Source organism: Neoarius graeffei, chromosome 2 (assembly GCF_027579695.1).
Source record: "Neoarius graeffei isolate fNeoGra1 chromosome 2, fNeoGra1.pri, whole genome shotgun sequence".
Lineage (NCBI taxonomy): Eukaryota > Metazoa > Chordata > Actinopteri > Siluriformes > Ariidae > Neoarius > Neoarius graeffei.
This window is the reverse complement of record NC_083570.1, coordinates 12,473,224-12,499,758: the sequence shown is the minus strand read 5'-3', so window position 1 is coordinate 12,499,758 and position 26,535 is coordinate 12,473,224. Positions and strand designations below refer to the sequence as shown.

Below are 26,535 nucleotides of genomic sequence, written 5' to 3'. Positions count from 1 at the left end.
TGAGAATTATTCAGTGTTCAGTTAATGAAGTAGATGATAATGATGAATTAGGCAAAATGAAAATACTGTGTATTGTTGTCTAAAAGTCTATATTTGATATATAGAGAGGGAGAGCAGCAGGGAAAGGAGGCAGAGTCCAGGGCCAGTGCGTCTGCATCAGGGAGTGCGTCAGTGAGCGCGTCTGCAGGGAGTTCCTCAAGACAATAGCCAGGTAAGACACTTGCATTAAAAACTTCCTTTATAAAATGGTTTGTCATCAGCCTCAGCCCAGTCAGTAACCACGCCCCCCCCCCGCGGGCATCCCGGTTTTTCACAACTCAGATGTGGCAACCCTAGCTGCAGTTGACTTGCTGACTTTAGGGCTGCAGTTGACTTGCTGACTTTAGGGCTGCAGTTGACTTGCTGACTTTGGGACTGTGGTTGTTGTGAACGGTTTTGTGCTTGGGTTTCCGTCGGTGGGGAGTTTATAGCATCAACGAAGCTGACTTTAGGTTAGGACTGTTAATGTTATAGTCATGTTGTCTGTTGTTGCCCAAATGAGGATGGGGTCCCTTTTGAGTCTGGTTCCTCTCAAGGTTTCTTCCTTGTGTCGTCTGAGGGAGTTTTTCCTTGCCACCGTCTCCACAGGCTTGCTCATTGGGGATAGAGTAGGGATAAAATTAGCTCATATTTTAAGTCATTCAAATTCTGCAAAGCTGCTTTGCAACAATGTTTATTGTTAAAAGCGCTATACAAATAAACTTGACTTGACTTGACTTGCTTGTGAGCAAGGAACATGCAGCTCGCACCTGGGAGGAGCAGGAGCACACAGTCACTGGGCTGAAACTCTCGAGGCTGGGTCAGCCAGTTGTAGATGTGTTGCTGCTTTCTTTGGGCCATCCGCATCTGCTCCTGCACAATGGCTGCCACCTGCTCAGTCAACTCTTGCATCTCCTAAACATAGTCAACAAGGGAGTGGAGTGGAGATGGCTGCTCCCCCCAGGCTTCACTGGCAGTGTCCAATAGGCCACTGGGCTGTCAGCCAAACAGGAGTTCAAAGGGCATGAACCCTGTGGATACCTGAGGAGTCTCCCACAAGGCAAAGAGGGCATAGGGGAGGAGTAGATTCCAGTTTCATCCATCTTCATTGACCACCTTTTTCAGCAGGTGCTTGAGAGTATCGTTGAACCTCTCCACGAGGCTGTTGGTTTAAGGGTGGTAGACCAAGGTCTGACAGCAGCTGACAGGTCTGCCATGAGCCTGGAGATGAAGGGGTGCCCTGGTCCATGAGCATGTCCTTGGGCATCCCGACCCAGCTGAAGAAGAGCAGCAATTCTCTGGCAATGTTTGTGGACACAGACTTGCAGAGATGGATGCCCTCCAGGTATCATGTGGCATGGTCAACAATCACCAAGATATATTCATGGCCACAGTTGGGCTTAGGGAGTGGCCCTACAAGATCTATGCCCACCTGGTTGAAGAGGAGCCCAATGATGGGAAGGGGGCTCAGTGGGTCTGGTGCTGGCCTGTAAAGGGATGTCCACTGGTACTGGTCCTTGGCCACCATTTCTGGCCAGTGGAACTGATCCTAGATCTTCTCCAGTATGTTCTGGGGTACCAGGTGGCCGCCTAGCATGTGGGAGTAGGCCAGTGTATGATGGAGACAATTTTTTTCCTGGGGATGACAAGGAGGTCACAGGACTTGCCTTGGCAATTGCAGTGGTAATACAGCAGCCTTCTCTTCACCAGGAAGTAGGCCATGGACAGTTCCTGCTTGGGATGCAGGCTCTCCCCATCGACCTGTAGCACCTGGCCCCAGCAGTGCTTCAGCCACTTATCCTCCTTTTGCTCCTTTCTGAAGTTTTCCTCCTTTGCCACCTCCTGAGATAAAATAGAGAAAGGGTTCATGGGAGGGGAGAGCTCAAATTTGGCTTCAGGTTCTGCAGCTGCTGTCTTTCCTTCAGCCAGGAATGCCATCCCAGGGGCAGCTGGCAGGATCTGCTATTGCTGCTGCAACCTTCTGGAGTTCCTCCTCTTCTTCCTCTGCTATGGGGCACCCATGGAGGCAGGAAACCCTGGACAGTCTCTGCTTACAACCAGAGGGAGATCAGGGAGAACAGGGAGATCAGGGATTAGACCAACCATTCCTGGCCACTCACCTCTTTGGCCTCCTATCTGGACCTATGCAGTGAGGACTTCTTTCACATCTGCATGCACACAGGTGACAGCCAGGCTTCCAGAGGGTCTGAGTCAGGGCTGAGGGACAAGCTAGGGTAATAGCACCCCATGAATCCAAAAGTGTGGGCACTGGGATGCCATTCAGCCTGAGGATGATGCTGGGAGCCAGCAGCTGGAAGACAATGTGAAGGGCACATCCTGCCAATGAGGGCTTGAAGGACCTAGCTGTAGTGTGGTGATCTGGCTCCATGGGCATTGGTTCATTCTGAGGTGAGAGCTGCAGCAGGGGGCCCTCCAAGGAGCACCAAGGCTCTGGTTAAAGTGGTGGTGGGGTTCATGCTGGATCAAGGTCCTATTCTCCCCCCTCCCCATCTCCAGGGTTGCTAGGTCACACTCCAGCATGGAGACCATGTCCCTGGTGGCTCGGGCTGCTTTCATCCCCACAGCTTCACCCCGGAGGCCCTGCAGAAAGCAATCAAGGGCAACCTGCTCTACGACTTCTGAGGGTGTTAGTTGGTCAGGTAAGAGCCACCTCTGAGTGATCTGCAAGAGGCCATCCAACTGTGTTCTGGGCTCTTGGCCCAGCCTGTAGCTCCAGTGGTGGAACTCAGAGACAGCTTGGGTGGGGGAGAGCCGGCAGCAGGCCAGGATCTCTTCCTTGAGGATGCTATAATCCTCAGCTTTGGCTGGTGGGAGGGCATAGACCCACTGTGCTTCACTGGTGAGTAGCGGTGCGAGGATATGAGCCCACTCTTGTGCAGCTTTTATATACTCTGCCACAAGCTCCTGAAGGGTGAAATGTGTGCACTGTAATTAGTGTCTGCTAGTTGTACTGCACTTGGCTTCCCCTACCCTCGTGTTTGTGTGTGTGTGTGTGTGTGTGTGTGTGTGTGAGGCACTGTTTCCTGCCAGTGGTGCTGAACTGCTGCCTCCGGGTTTCAACGTGGAAAGTGAAGTGCTGTCTTTTCAGCACCACTGCAACGGTGCAGCAAGGAACACCTGCAGATAGGGAGAAGATAGCTGATGGACCGTCATCATTACAATGTAATGAAAGTAATATTCAGAATCCAAATCCAGTGTCAAACCACACACAGATAAGGTTGTAGAGAATTATCTCATCTCATCTCATTATCTCTAACCGCTTTATCCTGTTCTACAGGGTCGCAGGCAAGCTGGAGCCTATCCCAGCTGACTACGGGCGAAAGGCGGGGTACACCCTGGACAAGTCGCCAGGTCATCACAGGGCTGACACATAGACACAGACAACCATTCACACTCACATTCACACCTACGGTCAATTTAGAGTCACCAGTTAACCTAACCTGCATGTCTTTGGACTGTGGGGGAAACCAGAGCACCCAGAGGAAACCCACATGGACACGGGGAGAACATGCAAGCTCTGCACAGAAAGGCCCTCGCTGGCCACGGGGCTCGAACCCGGACCTTCTTGCTGTGAGGCGACAGCGCTAACCACTACACCACCGTGCCACTTAGAGAATTATTATTATTATTATTATTATTATTATTATTATTATTATTCACAAAAAGGAGACTGGAGCCAAATTGGAAAACATGGAAAGAAGGAAAACAGATTTAAATGTAATATACTGGAACATAAAGATATGATTTTAGTCATGTTTTCAACTTCTTGAAGAATAATATAAACCTGTCTGTAAAATTTTATTAAAATATATCTATAATAAACCCTTTGTAATGCATGCCAAATAATGTATATACACCAAATAAGGTAGTATCTATATTTCCACATTTTGCTCCCTTATTTTCATCGGAATCTAAAGCAGATCTGGGGTCATATGACCAATTACACAAACCCTCCCACATGACCAGTATTCATATTATGTCAAAACAACGTATAATTCAGTTTGTAGCTTAACATTTTGAGTTAGATGTAAGTGTTTATGAATAGGTGTGGCTTCAGGGGTGAAACAGGGAGGCAGCTGCCACCCCAAAATAATCCTTACTGCCTCAAATCACATATCTGTTTAAGGTTTATTACTTTGTGTCTGTGTTCCTTCATTCATTACATTCCACACAGTTGTGGCACTTGAGTTATGTGAGGAGCTACGTATTTTCTTATTTATTAATTACTCCCATAGTGGCCATAGCAGGTAACTACAGTTTCTAGGACCCATTATCAAGGAGGACAGACATCATCTTTTTATTCATGCGGCTCTTAAAATATCAAGTATTTTGTAAAGTTGGCTGTTGTGATTGTATTCTGGAGAGGCAATGCCCTAAAGACATTTTTTTTAAAAAAGAAAGAAAAAAGAACAGACATGAAGACGTATGGATGGTTCTGAAAATTCCTGGAAAGTTTATTTTGGTTTCCATGTTCATGAATTACAGCAGGTAGCCAAGTTTTCAGATATTTTACAGTCAGTTTTTAAATTTCATTTCAAAATCTCTCCAGTTTTTTAAAGCACAAATCAAATACTCATAAAAATATCCTACATTAGGCTCATTCAATCCCAAATGACACTTTACTTGCATGGAATTTAGAGGTAAGATGGGTGTTTATTATCTCTCTAGGAAGATCTTTGCTGTTTCTTAATATTGCTGAGTTTTTTTTATTAAAAATGTGTAGTTAAACTGTATATCTCATATAAAATGTATGCTATCCATCATATCTATAGAGTTAAACTGGATGAATGAGTTAATCACTACATTTGAAGTAATGTTGCCTTGTGATGTTGAGGTGTGGGTGACAATAAAGCCTTTGAATGTTTGAATGTTATCAAGGATCAGTGGTTTGGAATTTACCACGTTACTTCATATTGACAACATTTTAATTTGTCATGAGAATAAAAAATAAATATTGCAAGGGCAAAATGTTGAACAGAGGATGGTTCACTCCAACTTCTCCTGGGTTGCGATATCCTTACGATTAATGCCAGCCTTCCAGAACCTCCACCTTTCTAAGACTCATATCTGAGTCTTAGAGCTCTGATTCATAAGAATTTTCAGAACCTTGAGGAATCTGAACTTGTTTTGTTAACCTGCTCAGTGAGAACATCCATAAACACCACAGATTGGCATATTTACTGTTTAAAACACTACACAAGGTGACACTCTGTACAGAGAGAATATGTAGAGAATCAAAAAGTCCACATCACATGAAAACAAATCAGATTTCTCTGAGGGCTAAAACAAGTTATTAGAAGCTACATATTTCTGAGCTATTCATACACGTTTTAAGGGTTTATTAGTCTATAAAAATTTAACCAAAGAATTATTACCAAGTTACAAATTATTATATTTCCAAACATAAAACCCAATAAATACAAACTTTTTATAAAGTTCAAGCATTTTGCTGCACTAATTTCAGAATTCAGTAGAGATTTTATATTTTATTGCCACTGCTTTGTCAATTACATCTTGCAGTCATATAGCTACAACACACTCTTGAATGTGAATATATATTCATGTTTGTCCTGCAATAAACTGAGAACATCTCTGAACAGCTGTGTCTGTGTCAGTGTCTGTTGCTACCAGATCGATCCATGTGGTAGAATCTCCTAGGTGGCAGAGGTCTACATTCCTAGATCATACTTTGTCAGTTCAACCTCCTTCAGTACAGACACATCAAAACCTAATATTTTTTGGGGGGTTGTCTGGGATCTCCACATGGAAGTTAAGAGAATTTATTTTAATTAAGTATCTCGGGTTCTCTTATTCTATCTGGAGATCTGAGATCTGAGTGAATTGGAAGGCTACCTTTTTAATTTTATGCCATGCCCTCTATAAAGTAGTGATGCTACTTTATCAACACTCATCTTTGGTAGTTGATTAGCCTACTGCTAAAAAAATACCCTGCTAGATGTATTTACCCCCACTGCGACAGACCCCATCATGGCTGCAGGAACGGACGGCTGCTTGCTTGCGCTGGGTTACCTCTACCTCCACCCCTACCCCATGCTGTACTGTACATCAGCCCCAAGCTCTCCATGTGGGAGATGAAGTACAGCACCATAGAGAAGGAGTGCCTGCCCATCAAATGGGTGGTCCTCACCCTCCCTTATTACCTGCTGGGATGCCCTTTCACCCTCTGCTCAGATCACACGCCGCTCTAGTGGCTCCACTGCAAGAAGGATGCCAACGCCCAGATCACCTGTTGGTGTCTGGTTCTGCAGCCTTTTAAATTCGAGGTGGTCCACAGGCCAGGGACACAGATGGTGATGGCGGACTACCTATCCCAGCAGGGGGGGAATCAGCTACAGGAGGTCTCCTGTAGGGCCTTATGCTCTTTATTCTTAAAGTAATCACAAAGAGACATTCTGAGGATAATTTTAGAATGCCCTTAATACCCTCCTGATAATACCTCCTTAATGCCCCAGTGATCAATGCCACCTTAATTAACACCCCTTAATACACCAGCTCATTCCCACAATCATAAATGTCTCGTGATGCCCCTGGTAGGCACTAATTTAAGAAATGAGTAGTAGTAAAAACAGCTGTTTTATTCAAGAGTAATCATGCTGAAGAACTTGTAGAACTTTTATATATCACTGGCAATCATATAGATCTTACAGTATGATTTCCTTTATATGTGTGGCTGATAATCCTGGACCGAGTCTAAATGCAGTATTTTAATGTTTTATGTTATAATGATTTAATGGTTTGTTTGTTTGTTTGTTTGTTTTTGAGGATTTTGTTGAGTGAGTTGAGGATCACTGATGAACAGTAAATAACTATTCTGTCTGTCATGTTTTTATCAGACCATAACATACTATACACTCATTATTTTGGATCACACAATTTCACAGTTGATCCTGATTCACAAAAAACATCCCAGTAGAGCCAGAATCCAGCATATAGAGGCTGAGTGAATGTGGTGTGGAATCTGTGGAGGAGTTTCATTGTGTCAGAAACACTGTAGAAGGACAGAGTTCCTGCCCTGTGATCCACATACACTCCTATTCTGGAGGCTGATGGAACTCTGAGGTTAGTCTTAAGGTTGTTGTGACAGAAGAAGAGAGGAGAAGAAGATGAACATTGCAGACTCCAGGACTGGTTGTTGTATCCAAACCAACACTCCTTACCCCATCCTTTCCTTCTGATGTCTTTATATGAGACTGATATTTCTACCCATCTCTCACTGCTCCACTCCACCTCCCAGTAACAGCGTCCACACACACTCTCCTTACACAACACCTGACTGTAGGAGTCAAATCTCTCTGGATGATCAGAGTATGGCTGCTCTCTCTCACTGTATGTCACCACTCTGTTCTTCTCAGACAGAATGAGGTTGTAATTTACTGTGTTGGGATCCAGAGTCAGATCACAGGAATCTAAATACATATGTGAAAACATTAGATATTATTCACAGCATAGATTTATGTGGAAAGTGAGACACTGTGTGTGTGTGTGTGTGTGTGTGTGTTCCCTTGTGTCTATGTGTGTTAACCCCTTTCCACCAATATGAACTTGGTGCAAGTTCTGGGCTGGTGCTCGTGCTGGTTCAGAGCTGGTTCAAGTTGCAAACCTTCTAAAAAATGGTTTGCTTTCTGCCAAGTGAGAAACCCACCATAGAGCCATGTCATTATGCCACTGTATACATCTCCTGTTTCCCAGCCACTAGCCAGCCCCTTTAGTGCCACTAGCCTACCAAGCTAACACCACTAGACTTGGAGTGGTTCCAGGTTTACTGGTACCAGACCTAATAGGCAAAGATCATCCCCTGTTTACAATATATTGAGGAAAAAAAACCAACCAGACCGGGGAGTGGGGCCAAAGAAGTTGTCTACATGGTTGATGCAACAGAGGGTTCACCAGGCATGGGCAGGCCCCTGCAACAATGAATCGCTGTTCAGTCCAGATGAGGAATAACTAGATCCCTGAGTAGGCCACTTCAGAGCAGGCTGAGCCCCTGCAACCCCATCACAAGAGCTAGGGCAACCATCTGGATGTGGAGAGGGGAGCACTAGTGAGCATTTCTCTAAGTTCCTCCAAGTCCACCATGAGGCTCCAGGGGGCACCACAGGGTTCAGCATTGAATAGCAGCAGGATCCAAATTTGGCCAAGGTGTGGAGGTCTGTGCTCAGCCATGAAAGCAAGATGAGTCAATGTGTCTTTCTATACTTTACCATAAAGAATGGACTTTTCCACAAAATGAGCAAAATCAGAATCAGAATTACTTTATTAATCCCTGAAGGGAAATTCAAATTTGCAACCAAGCTCCTAAATCAAAGAAGAAGTAAACATGTCTAAAAATAGAAGATAAAATAGTCTTTAAAAAAGAATAAATAAAATTACAATAAATTTAAATAAGTTCAATAACTTAATTAAAAGCAAAATGAAGTGATTTTATATACAATGATAGGGGAAGAATTAAATAATCAGCTACTGGTACCTAGCATGCTCCCTATGAGAGAGTGACCTCCTAATTCTATTGGCCAGGGGTGAAAAGAGTAGTCAAAGACTACTGCCAACAATGTCTGGAGTGCCAGCTTCACAGTCCATAGGTAACCTTCCATAACCCATTGATATCCCTACCTATAATTGACATTCCTTTTAAACGGATTGGGTTGGGCATTGTTGAGCCAATTCCAAAGTTAAGTAGAGGACATTGCTACATTCTAGTTATCCTTGATGATGCCACCAGACACCCAGAGGCTATCCCCTTAGGATCTGTCATGGGTAAAGCCATTGCCAGAGAGTCTCTTCTTTTATGTAGTAGGGTGAGCATACAGAAGAAATATTGACAGATCTGTGCTCCTGCTTGTCAAATGTAATGAAGGCCTTATGCCACCTTTTGAAAATGACAGAAGTCTGCATGTCTGTCTATAACCCTCAGGCCAATGGTTTGGTTGAGTTTTAATAAGACACTAAAGCAGATGTTAAGAAAGACTGTTAGGACTGGGACTGTTTTGGCCTCTAGAGGCTGCTGTTATTTCCTTTTCTTGTTATGTTTGTTTTGGCCTCTAGAGGCCGCCACTGTTCCTGTGTTTTGTGTTTGTGTTGATTGCCTGTTTGTCTTCATTAGTGTCACCTGTGTTCAATTTATTTTGTGTATATATACTCCCTCAGTTCAGTCCCTAGTCACGGAGTCTTTATGCTATGCTGTTAGTGCTAGTTCTCTCTGTCCCATGTACTTTGCCTGTATCTTAGTATTCTTGGTTTTTGTTGCTTTCTTTTGGACTTTGTGGATATTTGTTTTGACCTGTGTATCTTCTGAGCGTTTGAGTTTTTGCCTCTTCTTTTCTGAGTTGGATTTTGGACATTGAACCTTGGGATATTTTTATTTTTGTATATCTTCGGAGCTTTTGGATTATTCTTTTTGTTTTTTCCCTTGGATTGTATATATTGTAAATAAACTGTTTTTGATACTCTACTTTCGCCTCACGCCTCTGCACTTGAGTCATCCCCCTGGTGGCCTAGTGGGGACTTGCTGGATTATTACACCAGTGACCCAGGTTCGAATCCCAGCAAAACCCTAACAGAAAGACTCCGTCATGACCGACTCAGCAGAGGCGTTTTCAATGGTCTACCCAGCCAACCTTCAGGGAATTATGGCAGCTTTGACACGCTATGGAGCTACCATGGACACTTGCTTCAGGGACAAACACTTGCAAGCCAACGTGAGGCCCTTGCTCGCCATGAGGTACTGCTTCAGTAAATTGGGAAAACCCTGGCACAGCTGACTGTTCTGCCTGCATCTCCTCATCCTGATCTGGCTCCTGCTCCAGTGCCTCCTGCCACGCTGTCTCCTTCACCTTGTGAACCCAGCCTTCCTGCACCACAGAGGTATGACAGCAAACACAGTGAGTGCTGGGAGTTCCTTACCCAGTGCCAACTCACCTTTGAGCTCCAGCCTACCACCTACACTACGGATCGCCGCAAGATTGCCTTTGTGATAACCTTGTTAGCTGGTAAGGCATGGGCAACAGCTATCTGGCAGAGATGGGGACCCGAGTGCTCTGACTTCGAACTGTTTACTGAAGAGATGCTTCAGGTCTTCGATCAGGCGGACACCAGTACAGATGCAGCCAGAAAGCTCATGTCTATCCGGCAAGGAGGAAGCGTCGCAGACTATGCCATATTGTTTCGGATGCTCGCAGCAGTCAGCGGATGGAATGAGGCTGCCCTGGTTTCAGCCTTTCACCATGGTTTGTCTGACCCCATCAAAGACGGCCTGGCCTCTATCGGGTGACCTCGAAACTCTGATCTCACATGCTATTCGTCTGGACAACAGGATTAGAGAATGCCCCTGAGCCTCCCCGGCCTCACTGCCTCAACATGGAGCCCGTCTACCTCCTTCAGTGACTGTCCAGAACCCATGCAAGTGGGCTGTACTCGCCTCTCCGCATCTGAGAGGGAGCGCAGAAGGAGGGACAAGTGCTGCATCTACTGTGGCAAGCCTGGCCACTTTTGAGCATCATGTCCCAAGCTCTCGGGAAAAGGACCACCCCATCCAGCCGAGGGAGGGTTGTGATGGGGCCTACCCTCTCTCCTGAACTTCCTGGCCAAGGAGTTTACATCCCAGTCTCCATCTCCTGGGGTGAGTCCGTCCACTCTTGTCAAGCCTTGTTAGACTCCGGGGCGGCTGGAAACTTTATGGATGTTCACTTCGCCCAAAGTATCAATGTTCCTACTGCTCCTCTTGAAATCCCGCTGTCTGTGTCTGCCCTCGATGGCCAAGCTGTAGGTGATGGAAGAGTCACCCAAGTTACTTTTCCAGTCTTTCTCCAGTCTCAAGGTCACAAGGAAGAGATATCCCTGCATCTTATTCATTCTCCAGAGTTCCTGGTTATTCTAGGCCTTCCTTGGCTTACCCACCACAACCCTCGCATAGACTGGGTAACAAGCCAGGTTGTGGAATGGGGCCCTGCGTGCCATGCCTCTTGTCTGATCTCTAGCTCTCCTGTGTCTCCTGCCAAGCCCCCTGATCTCACCGAGCTATCTCAAGTTCCCACAGAGTACTGGGATTTGAAGGAGGTATTTAGCAAAAGCAGGGCCGCCATTCTTCCTCTGCACTGGGGCTATGACTGTGCCATCGACTTTCTCCCTGGGACTACCCCTCCTCGGGGCAGACTGTTCTCCCTCTCTCAGCCAGAACGCAAGGCCATGGAGGAATACCTCAAGGATGCCCTGGCCTCTGGGTTCATTCGACCCTCCACTTCACCTGCTGGTGCCGGCTTCTTCTTTGTCGGCAAAAGGATGGGGGGCTCCGACCATGTATTGACTACAGGGGCCTGAACAAGATCACTGTGCGCAACCACTATCCCCTTCCGCTGATGTCCACAGCTTTCGACCTGCTCCAAGGCGCCACCGTCTTCACCAAGTTGGACTTACGGAACGCATACCACCTCATCCGTATCCGACAGGGAGACGAGTGGAAGACTGCCTTTAACACCCCGTCAGGGCACTACGAGTACCAAGTGATGCCCTTCGGACTCACCAACGCACCAGCTGTTTTTCAGGCCCTTATCAACGACGTCTTGAGGGACATGATCAATCAACACGTGTTCGTCTACCTTGATGACATCTTAATATTCTCTAAGACCTTGCAGGAGCACTGCCACCATGTCCGCCAGGTTCTCCAGGGGCTGCTACAGAACAATCTGTTTGCAAAGGCCCAGAAGTGCGAGTTTCATGTCCCCGAGGTCTCCTTCCTGGGATTTATCATACGAACAGGACAACTCCAAATGGACCCAGCCAAGACCCTGGCCGTCCGGGACTGGCCCACTCCCAAGTCCATCAAGGAGGTACAGCGATTCTTAGGTTTTGCTAACTTTTACCGCAAGTTCGTCAGGAACTTCAGTTCCATAGCAGCACCCATGTCAGATCTCACCAAAAGGACTGGTGGATCTTATGTCTGGTCTCCTCAGGCAGAAAAGGCGTTTAAAGACCTCAAGCGCCGCTTCTGCACGGCATCCATCCTGGTCCTCCCGGATGATACTCAACCATTCATCGTCGAGGTGGACGCCTCGGATAGCGGTGTCGGCGCTGTCCTATCCCAATGCTCAGAGGGTAAGCTGCACCTCTGTGCATACTTCTCCCACCGCCTGAGCCCTGCGGAGTCCCGGTATGATGTGGGGGATCGGGAACTGCTTGCGGTGAAACTGGCCCTTGAGGAGTGGAGGCACTGGCTGGAAGGAGCGCAACATCCATTCCTGGTTTGGACGGACCATGAACCTGGAGTACCTCCAACAAGCCAAGAGGCTGAACCCACGACAGGCTAGGTGGGCCTTGTTTTTCAGCCAGTTTAATTTCACCCTATCATACCACCCGGGCTCTAAGAACACCAAACCAGACGCGCTCTCCAGGCTGTTCTTGCCCAACAACAGGGAGAGTGAGGTTGGGCCTATTATCCCTGTGTCCCGGATTGTGGCCCCTGTCCGCTGGGGTATTGAGGAGACCGTTCGACAAGCTCAACGCCAGGACCCTGGTCCTGGGACAGGGCCACCGGGCCTCCTGTATGTCCCTCATCAAGCCCGGGCCAAGGTTCTCCAGTGGGGTCACTCTTCCCCTCTCACCGCCCACCCGGGAGCTCGGAGGACCCTGGACTTCTTGAAGAGACGCTTCTGGTGGCCTAACATGGAGAAGGAAGTAAGGTCATTCATCCTGTCCTGTGATATCTGCACCAGAACCAAGAACCCACGACAGTGTCCCCAGGGTCTCCTGCATCCTCTGCCTATTCCCCGGTGTCCCTGGTCCCATGTGGCGGTCGACTTCATCACGGGCCTGCCAGACTCTCAAGGTAACACTGTCATTTTTGTTATAGTTGACAAATTCTCGAAGGCCTGCCGCTTCATACCACTGTGCAAACTCCCTTCTGCTCTGCAAACAGCTAAATTAATATTTAATCATGTCTTCCGAGTCTTTGGTCTCCCACAGGACATTGTCTCAGACTGGGGGCCCCAGTTCTCCTCCCGAGTGTGGCACGGGTTTTGCAAGCTCATCGGAGCCACTGCCAGCCTCTCCTATGGGTTCCACCCCCAGTCCAATGGCCAGATGGAGAGGCTCAACCAGGACCTGGAAACCACCCTGCGAGGCCTGGCTATGGATAACCCGACATCGTGGAGCACCTGGCTGCCATGGGCAGAGTACGCCCACAACACCCTGCAGTCATCGGCCACCAAGCTATCGCCGTTCCAGTGCCAATTCGGGTTCCAGCCACCTCTGTTCCCGGACCAGGAGGAGGACGCTGGGGTGCCCTCGGTCATCCAATATATGAGATGGTGTCGCAAGACCTGGAGCAAGGTCAGGAGGACCCTCATCCAGACCTCCAGAGTCAGGTCAACTGCCATAGAAGGCCTGCCCACGTTTTCCGCCCTGGGCAGCAGGTTTGGCTGTCCGCCAAGGACCTTCCGCTATGGGTGGAGAACCGTAAGCTTGCTCCTTGCTACATTGGCCCCTTCAAAGTTGTGCACAGGGTGAACCCTGTCTCCTACCGGCTCCAGTTACCATGAATGCTAAGAATCAACCCCACATTTCATGTTTCCCTGTTGCGGCCCGTATTGTCATCCAAGTATGCCCCTAGGAATCCCCCCCCCTGCATCTTCCAGGGTCAGACTGTGTTCACTGTGCATCGCCTGCTTGACTCCCGCTGGGTCCGCGGTGGGCTCCAATATTTAGTGGACTGGGAAGGCTATGGCCCTGAGGAGCGCTGCTGGGTCCCAGCTTGGGACATATTAGATAAGGAACTTTGTTGGGACTTCCATTCGGCCCATCCGGATCGCCCTGGGAACGTCAGGAGATGCTCCTGGGGGGGGGGGGGGGGGGTCCTGTTAGGACTGGGACTGTTTTGGCCTCTAGATGCCACTGTTATTTCCTTTTCTTGTCATGTTTGTTTTGGCCTCTAGAGGCCGCCACTGTTCCTGTGTTTTGTGTTTGTGTTGATTGCCTGTTTGTCTTCATTAGTGTCACCTGTGTTCAATTTATTTTGTGTATATATACTCCTTCAGTTCAGTCCCTAGTCACGGAGTCTTTATGCTATGCTGTTAGTGCTAGTTCTCTCTGTCCCATGTACTTTGCCTGTATCTTAGTATTCTTGGTTTTTGTTGCTTTCTTTTGGACTTTGTGGATTTTTGTTTTGACCTGTGTATCTTCTGAGCATTTGAGTTTTTGCCTCTTCTTTTCTGAGTTGGATTTTGGACATTGAACCTTGGGATATTTTTATTTTTGTATATCTTCGGAGCTTTTGGATTATTCTTTTTGTTTTTTCCCTTGGATTGTATATATTGTAAATAAACTGTTTTTGATACTCTACTTTCACCTCACACCTCTGCACTTGAGTCATCCCCCTGGTGGCCTAGTGGGGGTTTGCTGGATTATCACACCAGTGACCTGGGTTCGAGTCCCAGCAAAACCCTAACAAAGACGATAGACAGAGTGGATCCAGCTTTTACATTAATCTGATGTTTTCCATCTGTGAGGTACCCCAGGCATCCACAGGTTTTTCACCTTTTGAATTTTTGTATGGTAGGCAGTCACATGCCCTGCTGGACCTAGCCAAGGAGTCTTGGGAAAAACAGCTAACCCATCACAACACAGTAATAGAACATATGGAGAAAATGCACTGCAGGATGGATCAGGTTTGGCCCATGGTGAGAGCTTACCTTGACAATATTGTAATCCATAGTGCCAGTTTGCAGACCCATCTACAACAGCTGGAGACAGTCTTAGGGCACTACAAGATGCAAGGCTGACACCTAAAGCTGTCATCTTGACTTAGAGGAGACTGACTATGTGGGTTACATGGTAGGAAGAGGCTGTGTGCAACCTCAGTCATTCAAGGTGGAGGCTATCATCGCATGGCCACAGCCAGGCACAAAGCCAGAAGTGAGAACATTCTTAGGTCTTGTTGGATATTACTGACAGTTTGTGCCCAACTTTGCCTCCCTAGCAGTTCCAGTTTTCAAACTGACCAAGAAAGAAAGGAAACCACAGTTTAAGGTGGAATGAAGGAGTGGAAGAGGCCTTCCAGAGGCTGAAGGACATCCTATATAGAGAACCAGTCCTGGCTACAGTAAACTTCTCATTACTTTTTTCCTACTTACAGATGCCTCAGAGGTGAGACTGGGCACTGTGCAGTCTTAAGTTAAAAAAAAGGAGTGGAGGAGCGTGTTACATACATCAGCCATAAATTGCTACAGCAAGAGAAAAATGATGCAAAATTAGAGAAGGAATGCCTAGTAGTAAAATGGGCTACAAACAAACTTCAGTGCTACTTAATTATAGAGAATTCACAGTGCTTACTGATCATGTGTGTCTAAAGTGGGCATCTTTGAAGGACAAAAATATTTGAATAACCTTGTGGTTTCTGTAGCTACAGAATTTCAGATTCAAGTTGGAACACAGGGTGGAGAAGCTGCATGGGAACATGGACACACTGTCCAGAAGACAAACATGCCTGTAGTCGGTGCCCTCCAAATTGGCCTGATGTTAAGGGGAAGGGTACATGGTACCCAAGCTACCCTCAGGGTTCCACCAGAGAGAGCCAGTTGCTGAAGAATTCCCTTGGGTAAGGTCACTGGTGGCATATATCTTCCCAGGGATATAAGAGGGCTTCAGGACCCTGGATAGATGACAATAGGACTGGGAGATGGGTGAGTTTCCTGATTGAAACCACAGCTGGACGCAATACAGGTAACAAAGCACAAGAGTAAAACAGGAGTATAAACAGGAGAAAAGGGGTCAAAAGATACTATGTGTGGTTCTGGGTAGATCATGCTGTGATTATTTATGTTCTATAGCCTGATATTTCTTGAACTTTCCCACTTTAGATAGGCTGTATTCTTTTGGCAAGGAGTAGCTGAAAAGCTGAGACTCCAAGGAGATTGAGAAGCCTTCTCACCTTCAACGGGTAGAGGACAACTGAACAGACGTGGACAGTTGAAGAGAAAGTTTCTGTTGCTTTTCATTTTTTGGATTTTTGGATAAATAAACAGGAACTCTTGTTTGGATACAAGAAAAAAGCAGATTTGTAATTTTTTTTGTGTGTGTGTGTGTGTGTGTGTGTGTGTGTGTGTAAACGTACATTTCAGAAACTCATCTCTGCTCTTTGGCTCTGAGAGTAAAATCTGAACATCCTCAACTGTGGACACAGAAATAAAATGGTCTGATGGTAAAACCCATAAACTCAGACATCTCTGTAAATCAAAACTTATGTGTAAGTCAGAAATGTGTGTAGACTATGGAACAGCTCCTTTTACCATGTTTAGGGACTTTGATGATTTCTTCCTCACAGAATTCCTCAAGTCTCTTTTTCAGATCAGACAGAGATTTCCTCACTCCATCAAATGAGAGATGTTGATTGACAGCGATGTTGGGTGAACACTCCCATTCAGAAGAGACACAGAGAGACTGGAAACTCTACAGAGAATAAAAGAAATACAAGAAAAATGAATGAGTTCAGACAAAATCAGACCAAAGGCACACTTGTCAAAGGTGTTTTAGAGAGTGTGTGAAGAACAGCTGGCTCTGTAGATCAGACAGTGACTACGTTTACATGCACATCCAAATTGAGCTGCTGTCGGTAATCGAGCTGAAGGTCCCAGCAGGGTGCCAGAGAAATCCAATCCTACATGCACACAATGAAATCGGGCTATTGTGTGAGGTGCATTGTGCACCCGAGCCACAGGTGGCGCTACACGCCCCATCATGTTGGTACACTTCCGGTTGTCGTCATGAAGAAGAGCTATTCAAGAGTGTAAACAAAGTTGTCAGTTCCGTGTTCTCCATTGCGCGTTTTTCTCCCGTCCATGAATTTTAATATATTCAACTCCTTAAGCTGAATGAGCATGAACTCTGTCTCCTCATTGCTCCAGAAGTGCACGTTTCTGCTTGCCTGTGGCAGTGGGGGCATGGTCAAGCGCCGGTCTGTGACAGGAGGGCGGAGCCAGGGAAGGTGAGTGGCAGAATCACTTCACCTGATGGTAATTAACTTGTGTTTGTGTGTCTTCCCAGTAACCGCGCCCTATTTAAGGAGGCAGAGGGGACAGCTCATCCCGGGACTAGAACACAGCGCGCGCGTGTGTGTGTGTGTGTGTGTGTGTGTGTGTGTGTTTTTCTCTCAAGAATAAAAGTAGGCTGTTAAACTGAAAAGTCTGACAATAAAAAGCCTATTAGTACCAGAAGCTTTGTCCTGCCGTCCTCTGTGCTCCACCCACACTTCAGAGAGCTCTACATCGCCATTTTCTCTTCTTCGTTTGTTCCTCCTGACCTCTTCTGCTGCTCGCTACTACTGTTGTCATGCCGACCGAGGCTGTTGTGTTTCCCGCTTGTGGTCTCGTCACTCGTCACTTCCGGAAGTAGCTCGACAACTAGCTCGATAGGGTATACATGCACAAAGTAGCTCGGCAGAAATCGCATAAACTAGGTCGTGTAGCTCGATTCTGAGAAATCAAGTTCGGTTCAATTTCAGCCGAATTAAGGTGTATACATGGCATTTTGAACTTCGATTTCAGTCGAGCAACGGCAGAAATTCGATTCTCTCTATGTGCATGTAAACGTAGTGAGTGAGTGTTACCTGGAGGAAATGGATGTGATCATGTGTGTGTGAAAGCTGCTCCAGCTCAGTGACTCTCCTCTGAAGATCAGCAATCTCCTGCTCCAGTTGTTCCACAAGTGGTTCAACTTGACTCAGTTCAGCCTTCTCTTGATCTCTAATCAGCTCCATCACTGCTGAGTGCTTTTTCTCCATGGAGCTGATCAGCTCAGTAAAGATCCTCTCACTGTCCTCCACTGCTGTCTGTGCACTGAGCTGTTAGGGGACACACACACACACAAGATTTAAAGCTCATCTATCATTCCCTCTCTTACTGGGACTGTAAATGACTCGTTGTCCATGTTGTGTGTGTTTCTAGGAGCAGCTCTGTCTCTGCTCACTGCTCACCTTTATAGTGTTCACAGCCTGTTTCAGCTCCTGCACCTTCTTCTGCTTCTCCTGGATTCTCTGTTGGGATTTCATCTGCAACTCCTTTAACTCACTCTGAGGACAAATAAAATTCATTTCACAGTTTATGTATTGTGAAATTATGAGCTTATTCAGTGAATATTAACACCAGATAAAGGGTTAGCGGATGCCTGGTGGAGTGTGTTAAGAAAGGATTATTGGGTTAGGGACAGAATGACAATTCGCTTTGGTGTCATTGATGGGGCAGGTGCTGGCCACCAATGGTATCTAAGCTGCTTTAAAGGAGCTATGTGTAAAATTTGAAAAAAAAAATTGTAAAAATTTTACAACCCTAAATCAGAAAAAAAAAATGGGACTGCATGTTGAAACTGAAATTAAAACTGAAAACGATGATTTGTAAATAATCTTTGGCCTGTAGTGCATTCAAAACAACACAGCAGCACATTATTTGATGTTTGACCTCATGAATTTTTTTTTTTAATTAACACTTTTTACAATTTTGATTCTTGCAACACATTTCAAAAAAAGTTGGGGTGGTAAAGCATTTATCTCTTTATAATGTTGCAATTCCTTCTAACAATACTTAAAAGATGTTTAGGGAATGAACAAAGAAAGTGATGAAGCATTTCTGTTGTTATTTTGTCCCATTCTTCCTGCAAATAGGTCTTTGTGACAGTTCGTGTAGGTGGGTGGAGCACAGAAGGATGGCAGGACAGAACTGAGTTCACAAAAACTCTTTTATTTTCACTTTTCAGTGCAAATCTTTCTCTCTCAGCCACACACGCACGCACACACATTCCAGTCGTCTGGTTGGGGAGAGAGCTCCCTCTGCTCTTGCTCTCTCTCCTTAAATAGGGCGCGGTCACTGGGAAGACACCAACCCATTAATTAACGACAGGTGTAGTGATTCTGCCACTTACTTTCCCTGACTCCGCCCCCGCTGCCACAGTCTTAAAGAGCGAAACAGTGTGGGTTGTCATTGTCATATTTTCATAGTTTCAAAATTCTCCAAACATTCTCTATTGGGGACAGAAGGGACACACCCTCTTCTTCCACAGCTATGCCCTTAAAATGTGTGCAGAATGTGGTTTTGCATTGTCTTGTTGAACTCTCCCTGGAAAAGATGTCATCTTGGAAGCAGCATGTTGCTCCAAAATCTCACTGTACTTTTCTGCATTAATGCTCCATCACAGAAGAGTAAGTTACCTTTGCCAAGGGCACTGACACAACCGCATACCATAACACACCTTGGCTTTTGGACTTGTTCCTGGTAACAGTCTGGATGGTCCTTTTCATCTTTGGTCTGGAGCAAATGGTGTCTATTTCTTACAAAAAGAACCTGGAATACTGATTCATCTGACCACAATACACGTTTCCATTGAGTGATGGTCCATCCCCGATGCCTCTGAGCCAATGGCACTTCCGGACATAGTTAACTTAAAGCTTCCAATTTTTGTACAGTAAAGTTTTAACTGGTGTTTGTGGATGTCACTCCATATTGCAGTCTATAACAAAAGTTTGCCAAAGTAATCCCACGCCCATTTGGTTCTATCAGCTATAGATGAATGACGGTTCTTGATGCAGTGCCGTGTGAGGGATCGGAGAGCACGGGTGTTCAGCTTAGGCTTGCGCCCTTGCCCTTTACACACCAAAATTCCTTCAGATCTTTTGAATCATTTATGATATTATGCCCAACAGAGTGTGAAATATCAAAATCCCTTCCTATCTTTCTTTGAGGAACATTGTTTTTAAACATTTCAATAATTTTCTAATGCATTTGTTGACACACTGGAGATCCTCGGCCCATCTATGCTCTTCAAAGACTAGGCCTTTCCTGGATACTGATTTTGTACTAAATACTGATTACAATCACCTGTTGACATCACCTGTTTCAAATCACATCATTATTTACCTCGTTACTAGCCCTAAATTGCCCCCATCTCAACTTTTTTGGAATGTGTTGGAGGACTGAAACACAGGAATGGATGCATATTAACAAATGAAATGAAGTTGACTGACAAAACATGAAATATCTTGAGTTCATTCTGTCTGCAATGAAATACAAGTCGAAGTTAATTTAGAAATCACTTTTTTTTTGCATTTTCCATACTATACCAACTTTTTCTGATTTGGGGTTTTAATTTAAAACATAAAAAAATTACTAAAATTATCAACAGAATGTGAATAAGTAACAGTTTTGACCTTATGTCAAAGACATCTATGTATTGTGTTGCAGAGATATCTAATGAGTTAGCACGCTAACCAGCTAGCACTGAGACAGGCCAGGCCAGGCCATCCATCTCATAATACCGCTTTGAACCTCAAGAGGCAACAATTGCCGCTTTTCCACTACCAACGCGGCTGAGTTGGGCTGAGCCGTGCCGTGCTGAGTTGGGCTGAGTCGAGCTGAGTGGGGCTGTTGGAGTTGCATTTCGACTACAACCGCGCTGAACCGTGCTGGCTGGAAGTGGGTGGACACATTGGGTGGAGTTAGCGAAAGTGGGTGGACGTCAGGTGATGTCGTTAGGTGGCGCAAACAGTGACATCAGTGATCTTTTAAGCGGTAGTCTCACGGCCCGGAGAGTAAACAATAAACATGGAGGACATGGTGTCGTTAGTGTTGCTGGTCTTGGTGCTGTGGCTTGTTGTCACCGACAACGCCAACAGATACTGGCAAGAGTGTATAGATGAGGCGAGGCGCATAAGGCTTCATAATTCTCGTAATTAGTAATTATTCTTCTTCCGGGTTTACGGTGTTTACAGATCCCAGCGTGCTTGCGGGGCGTGTGTGGGCGTGAGGACACTCCTCCTCACCAATCAGTGCACAGGGGAGTGTCTGCTCACGCCCCTAGCCTCACTCAGCTCGGTTTGGCTCGCTTCAGCCCCACTCCAAAACCGTGCGAGTTTTGGGTGCTAAGCAGGGCTGAAGCGAGCTGAGTCGTGCTGTTCTTAGATAGTCGAAACGCGAGCCGTGTCGGGCTGAAGTGAGCTGAAAAAGGGTAGTGGAAAAGGGCCAAATGAGTCACTGTAGTGTCCAGTCTGCCCTCAGTCCAAAATGAGAGAAGTTGCATATGCACGCACAAAAAACGGAAAATAGGAAAGAGCTGTTGTGCAATTTGTGTTGTACAAATAGATCCAACAAGAAATCAGAGCTATCTTTTTACAGACTGGCAAAAGCTAAACAAAAGAGAAGAAAATGGATTGCTGCAATTTGCAGAAACTGGAATCTAGGCACTAAAACATGAACTTGTGGTTGCCATTTTGGTGGCCAATTCTCACACATGGCACCTTTAATTTGGTTTCCAAATGGTGTGTATATAAATGATAAACTGCATGGTTGAATATTAACAGCAGCCAAATAATAAAGTTCTGCCTTATCTCACGGAGCCATGAATCAGCTGTGCTGTATAGATAACATGCACTGTGTGTTTATACAGGTACCACCTAATAAAACACACATGGCTTGCTGTTGTAGGAAATGTACTCAGCTTCAGGGCGCATGTGTGACAAGCCATAAATCATAATCATTCTTAGTGTGTTTTTACTGAACATTTCTCATACTACTTAGACTAATAAAAGCAACATCAATGAATATTAATGAAAGCTAAAGAGTTAAAGTTCACTGATTTTAGAAAACTTGTTTTAATTGTTGGGTGTTAGCTGCTGAAATGTACATGTCCTGGTCTGATAAAATTAGTATTACAAATTAAATTAATTATCAAAGTTTGAAAGATATTTAAAAATTTCACCTGTTTTTCGGTTCTTTTTAATATAACTGAGACAGTGTGGTGGTCTTTATGATTATCCATCATACACAAATAACAGATGAAGCTTTGGTCAGTACAACAATAGATCTCCACCACTTTATCGTGCTGAGAGCAGATCTTCTCTTTTAGATTTCCAGAGGCTTCGACTAATTTGTGCCTTTTTAAAGCAGGAACTTCATAGTGAGGTTTCAGATGAGTTTCACAAGAGGAGGCCAGACACATCAGACAGGACTTGACAGCTTTGCGTTTTCTCCCGGTGCAGAAATCACACTCCACATATCCAGGTCCAGCGTAACTGTGAGCAGGAGAAGCAGCTTGAACTTCAGTTGTCTTCTTCAGTTTCTCCACCACTTCAGCCAGCATATTATTTCTGCGTAGAACAGGCCTTGGAGTGAAAGTGTCTCTGCACTGAGGACAGCTGTAGACGCCCTTCTGATCCTCCTGATCCCAGCAGTCATTAATACACACCTTACAGAAACTGTGACCACAGTGGATAGTCACTGGATCCTTCAGTAGATCCAGACAAACTGAACAGATGAACTGGTCCTGAGCTACTGAAATACTGGCCTCGGCCATTGTCCTGTTGTCACACACTGACAGATAGAGAGCACAGCACTCTAAAATGAGGAGTGGCTTCCTCTTTCTGTGTGTGTGTATCTTCCCCCAAAGATAGAAAGACAGTGCTGCTTTTCATAATGTTTCGAACTGGCACCCAAAAAAAAACAAAATGCATGATTGCGACATTTCTCCTCTGATCACAGTGAATATGAAAACTTTTTGAACTTGCAGCCAGTTACAAGAGAAATATCGGAAAGGGGACAAAGGTGAGCTACGCTGTCAATTCCAGGATTCACAAACACTGAGTGGAATTGTAAAGTAAATAAAAATAGCTTTTTCCTTTAACAAAAAAATATAATATTCAGTATTCCCAAACATAAGCAGTGTTGGGAGTAACGCGTTACAAAAGTAACGAATTACTGTAATGCATTGCTTTTTGCAGTAATGCGGTAATGTAAGGCATTACAGAAAAAAAATTGGTAATATTTTACTCGGTACAAATGTCAGTAATGCGCGTTACAATGCATTTTTAACCTGGAATGAAGTGGTGTTTTTTTTTTCCTTCATACAAATTCGCCAAACTCACACGAGATCAGCAGAGGTGAAACGTCTGCGCAAAATGTTTCACTTCCTTTTCCTTTAGGCTAGTCACACAGGAGAGAGAGATGAGTGAACCTGCAGCTGATCTAACATCGGATAGCACAGGGGTTTTCAAAGTGTGGGAGAGTCAGCCCCCCCCCCGGAGAGCAAATAAACAACAGCGCCCCCCGTTACAATTTTTGTTGTTGCTATACTTAATGTTCCATTCATATTTTTAAAAAAATGGTTGTTGTACACATTTTTATTTTTTTATTTTTCACATTTTAAACATCTGTGCTTTTTAAAACATCTTGTTTTACACATTTTAAACATCTCATAGCAGGGTGGTTCTCCACTATAGTTGCAAACTGGTGTCACCTCACTTAACAAGTATTCTGAGACCAGGCCTTTAAATAAAATCAGGGTGTGTGTTTATATGCCTTCCTATTGATTATAAAAATTAATTGATATTAAATTTTATCCACTCAAATATAATAGTGTTGGTAGAATTTTTCATTGGAAGTACCCAAGGGGGTCCAAAATGCATGTCTCATACATCCCAGAAGGAAAATAAACCCTTGCTGAAAAATATTTATTGGTGTTATTATTTTGTGTCACCCATTTAAATATGATCAATATTGTCCATGCAGCATGAAGAAAAGCACATTTTGAAAATATTTCCAATACTAGTCAGAAATTTTCCCGCCAAGAAATTGATTTTTGGTGTCCCAAGTAATTAAGTCAGTACACTAACAGTACTAACTAGAGACACCTGGGGAAAATGGACAGAACTATTCTAATGAGATGACTGCAGTGCATTGTGGGAATCCCACAAGTTCAAGGGAGGGAAACATTGAATTTCATATTGTGGTAGTTTTCCAGCATTGTTCAGGTTTGTATGGCAATTTTTAACAGAATCTATAATAGCAGTCAATACACTAACACTTCTAGAATGATGTAGGCCCAGCTTTGTCATGAAAACATGTTTGTGCCATGAATGTGAGTTAGAAGACCTTTCAACTAGACTACAATGCACAGGCATCATATACACATCTGCACCCTGGTGACCAGATGATGAACTATTTGTCCATACACTAACAGTCCATACACTAACACCGGGGTCTGTTTGTGTACTGACTATTGTGTTAGTGTATTGACCAATTTGATAGGATGACAGTTTGATGTCTCTCAATCCCTTTTGTCAACCTACTAGTATATAGGCCTATACCTAGTAGATGTATCCTACCAGGATATCTTTAAAGGTTTTCTGATTAGGCCTAGTCAATTTCTGAGAGTGTCTGTGTACTGACTTAAAAATTTGAATTTGCCACTCCCCCCCCCCCCCCCCCCCCCCCCCCCGTACTCACCTTTTACAAACTGTTAATTTTACTCCCAGCTTCCCCTACTTACTACCTGGTTGAATGATTGATCTTTGGTTGAAAATAGCTAGGTGAATCCCAAGGAAGGTATGTACTAGTACACCAGGAAGAGTTGATCATGTCTAAAAACTCAATTGTCAATAATAAAGGGGGCCAATATTAAGAAAATCTATTGTTCTATTGTGATAAATATACATTTTCAAATAGAATTATTTATAATAAGGCCCAGATTTGTAATTGGGGTCAATTACATTTTGATTTTGGTCAGAGATTATGGATTTATTAGGCATTTCAGAGACCTGTTTGTGTACTGACAGAGACAAGGGCAACCTTGACCTTGAAATGACCTTGACCTTTGACCTTGAATTTTGCCATATCGAGCAATAAGAAGATACTTTGATAAAACTCCAAAATTGGCTACCAGAATTCTGCCTTATGAACTTATCAGTTTGCTCAGGGTTCATATCCCAATTTGCAACTATAGTGGAGAACCACCCAGCATCGTTAGCGAGCACCTCTTGGCAGACAACACACTGTGGCAGTGGAGCATCTTCAGATCCAGTCCATGAAAATCCAAACTTTAAATAATCGTGGTCATACTTCCTTCTTTTTCCAGTCCCCCGAGGATTCCGCGGGCATTTTTTGTGATTGTTGCAGGCTAAAATGTCTGATGTTGTGGGGGTTTTCCAAAAAAATTGCGATGAAAGTTGCAGTATTTTTTAGGTTTTTGTTGCGATTACATTGCGGGAGGAAGTGAAAGTTGCGAGAAATTGTTGCGATTTTATCTTTTTGTGATTAAAATTGAGTGATATGTTAAATATTAAGTTATTACTGAAAAACTATTGATTAAAAAAACAAAGACACTGAGAAATGGTCCTATAAACAACTTTACCAATATAAAAGATTACCAGGACTACAAAATTGCAGAAAAATAGGCTTTACTTAGACTATCCAAATGCACCTGTTGGTTCAAAAGTTAAAGTGCATAGAACCTCACAGCACAACATGAAGTTACCTTAAAATATAATATAAATGCCTCAGCTTTCATGTAAGAAAAAAAACTATTAATACTAGTACTGTGTGCAGGCAGTCTCTCCTGAAGACTAAATTAAACAATAATTATAAACTAATAAAATAAATGGCTCAGGCTTCATAGAAGAAAAAAACTATTTGAACAGAATCTCACAGTATGATGCTGAAGCTGCCTAAACAATGGAAAATAAAATACCATTTTGGCAAAAATGTGGGCATCCATTAATTTCTTGTATTAAGTAAAAAAATAAAGTGCACACAGTCCTTCACTGTAAACATAACACACTTTCAAGGTCAACTAAGTTAAAAAAATTAACTTTCATATGTTTATTCTTACCTAAAAACACAAAACCCGACTTGGAAGTAAAGCAAGAAAGTTGTTCTTCTCAAAATCGTATATTTTTAGTGAAGTTACAAAATATCCCTTTCTGATTGGACAACAGGTGATGACGTATGTTTCAGAATACAATGCAGAAAGTACCTGAAGAACTCCCTGCAGTTTTTGTGGAAATGATTGATAAGGATCGAAATAAAAGGGACACATTGTGTTGTGCATTGTTTTCCATAGTGTTTCACAACAGGTAATACGCCCCGAATGTGTCCTGCATCATGCTTTTTCATATCAGGTAGGGTACATAAGTGACGCACATGCGAGTAGAACATTTGTGAGGTGGTGAGTGATTGAGCTGAACGACATGGCATCCAGTTCCAGCAATATATCCGACCAAGATGAGCTGAGGAGAGGTGTCATCACTACTGTAGTAAAATAATAATAAAACCACACACAAAAGTAAATTCACAAAGTACATTGAATAATGGTTGGAATTCCAAATGACTTATTATTAATGAAGGCACATTCTTGACTTTTCTTTGCTCTACAGGAAATTCAGACATACTGCATATTGGCAGCTGGCTAGATGGTGCTGGGAGTACCTAGGCCGTCATGTTCGCATTCCACTGCCATCCTGTGCAGTCACAAAGATCCGGGAGACATTCCCATCCACTGAATATACAGGTTTCCAGGATGTGGTGTAATGTGGCAAATAAAGATGTTTGAATGTATACTTGAATCAGATTTATTTGTTCTAATGCATCTGTTAACCCTATAACAAAGACAAACCAGAGGTCCAAAGACCTGGGAAAAGGATTCACACAGCAATCCTTCCCAATCCAGTGTGGATAC

The 26,535-nt window shown here is 44.4% G+C and overlaps 1 protein-coding gene across 1 annotated transcript; it reads right to left on the bottom strand.

Annotated features, from left to right (window-relative positions):
• Window positions 1–5,460: 5,460 nt before the first annotated feature.
• LOC132881115 (tripartite motif-containing protein 16-like) lies at window positions 5,461–22,407 on the bottom strand. The gene is made up of 6 exons (XM_060913830.1): window positions 21,787–22,407; window positions 18,017–18,112; window positions 17,651–17,884; window positions 16,335–16,494; window positions 16,160–16,216; window positions 5,461–7,466 (listed from the first exon to the last, which is right to left on the bottom strand). The coding sequence occupies exons 1-6, from the start codon at window positions 22,378–22,380 to the stop codon at window positions 6,916–6,918; spliced, it is 1,692 nt and encodes a 563-aa protein (XP_060769813.1). The 5' UTR covers window positions 22,381–22,407; the 3' UTR covers window positions 5,461–6,915.
• Window positions 22,408–26,535: the final 4,128 nt, after the last annotated feature.

Excerpts from the sequence above, each read along its gene's own strand:
- LOC132881115 (XM_060913830.1), bottom strand. The coding sequence starts at position 22,380 with ATGGCCGAGGCCAGTATTTCAGTAGCTCAGGACCAGTTCATCTGTTCA. Across the intron at positions 17,885-18,016 it reads AGGCTGTGAACACTATAAAG|CTCAGTGCACAGACAGCAGT; the intron begins GTGAGCAGTGAG and ends GTCCCCTAACAG. Across the intron at positions 16,495-17,650 it reads ATCACATCCATTTCCTCCAG|AGTTTCCAGTCTCTCTGTGT; the intron begins GTAACACTCACT and ends TATTCTCTGTAG.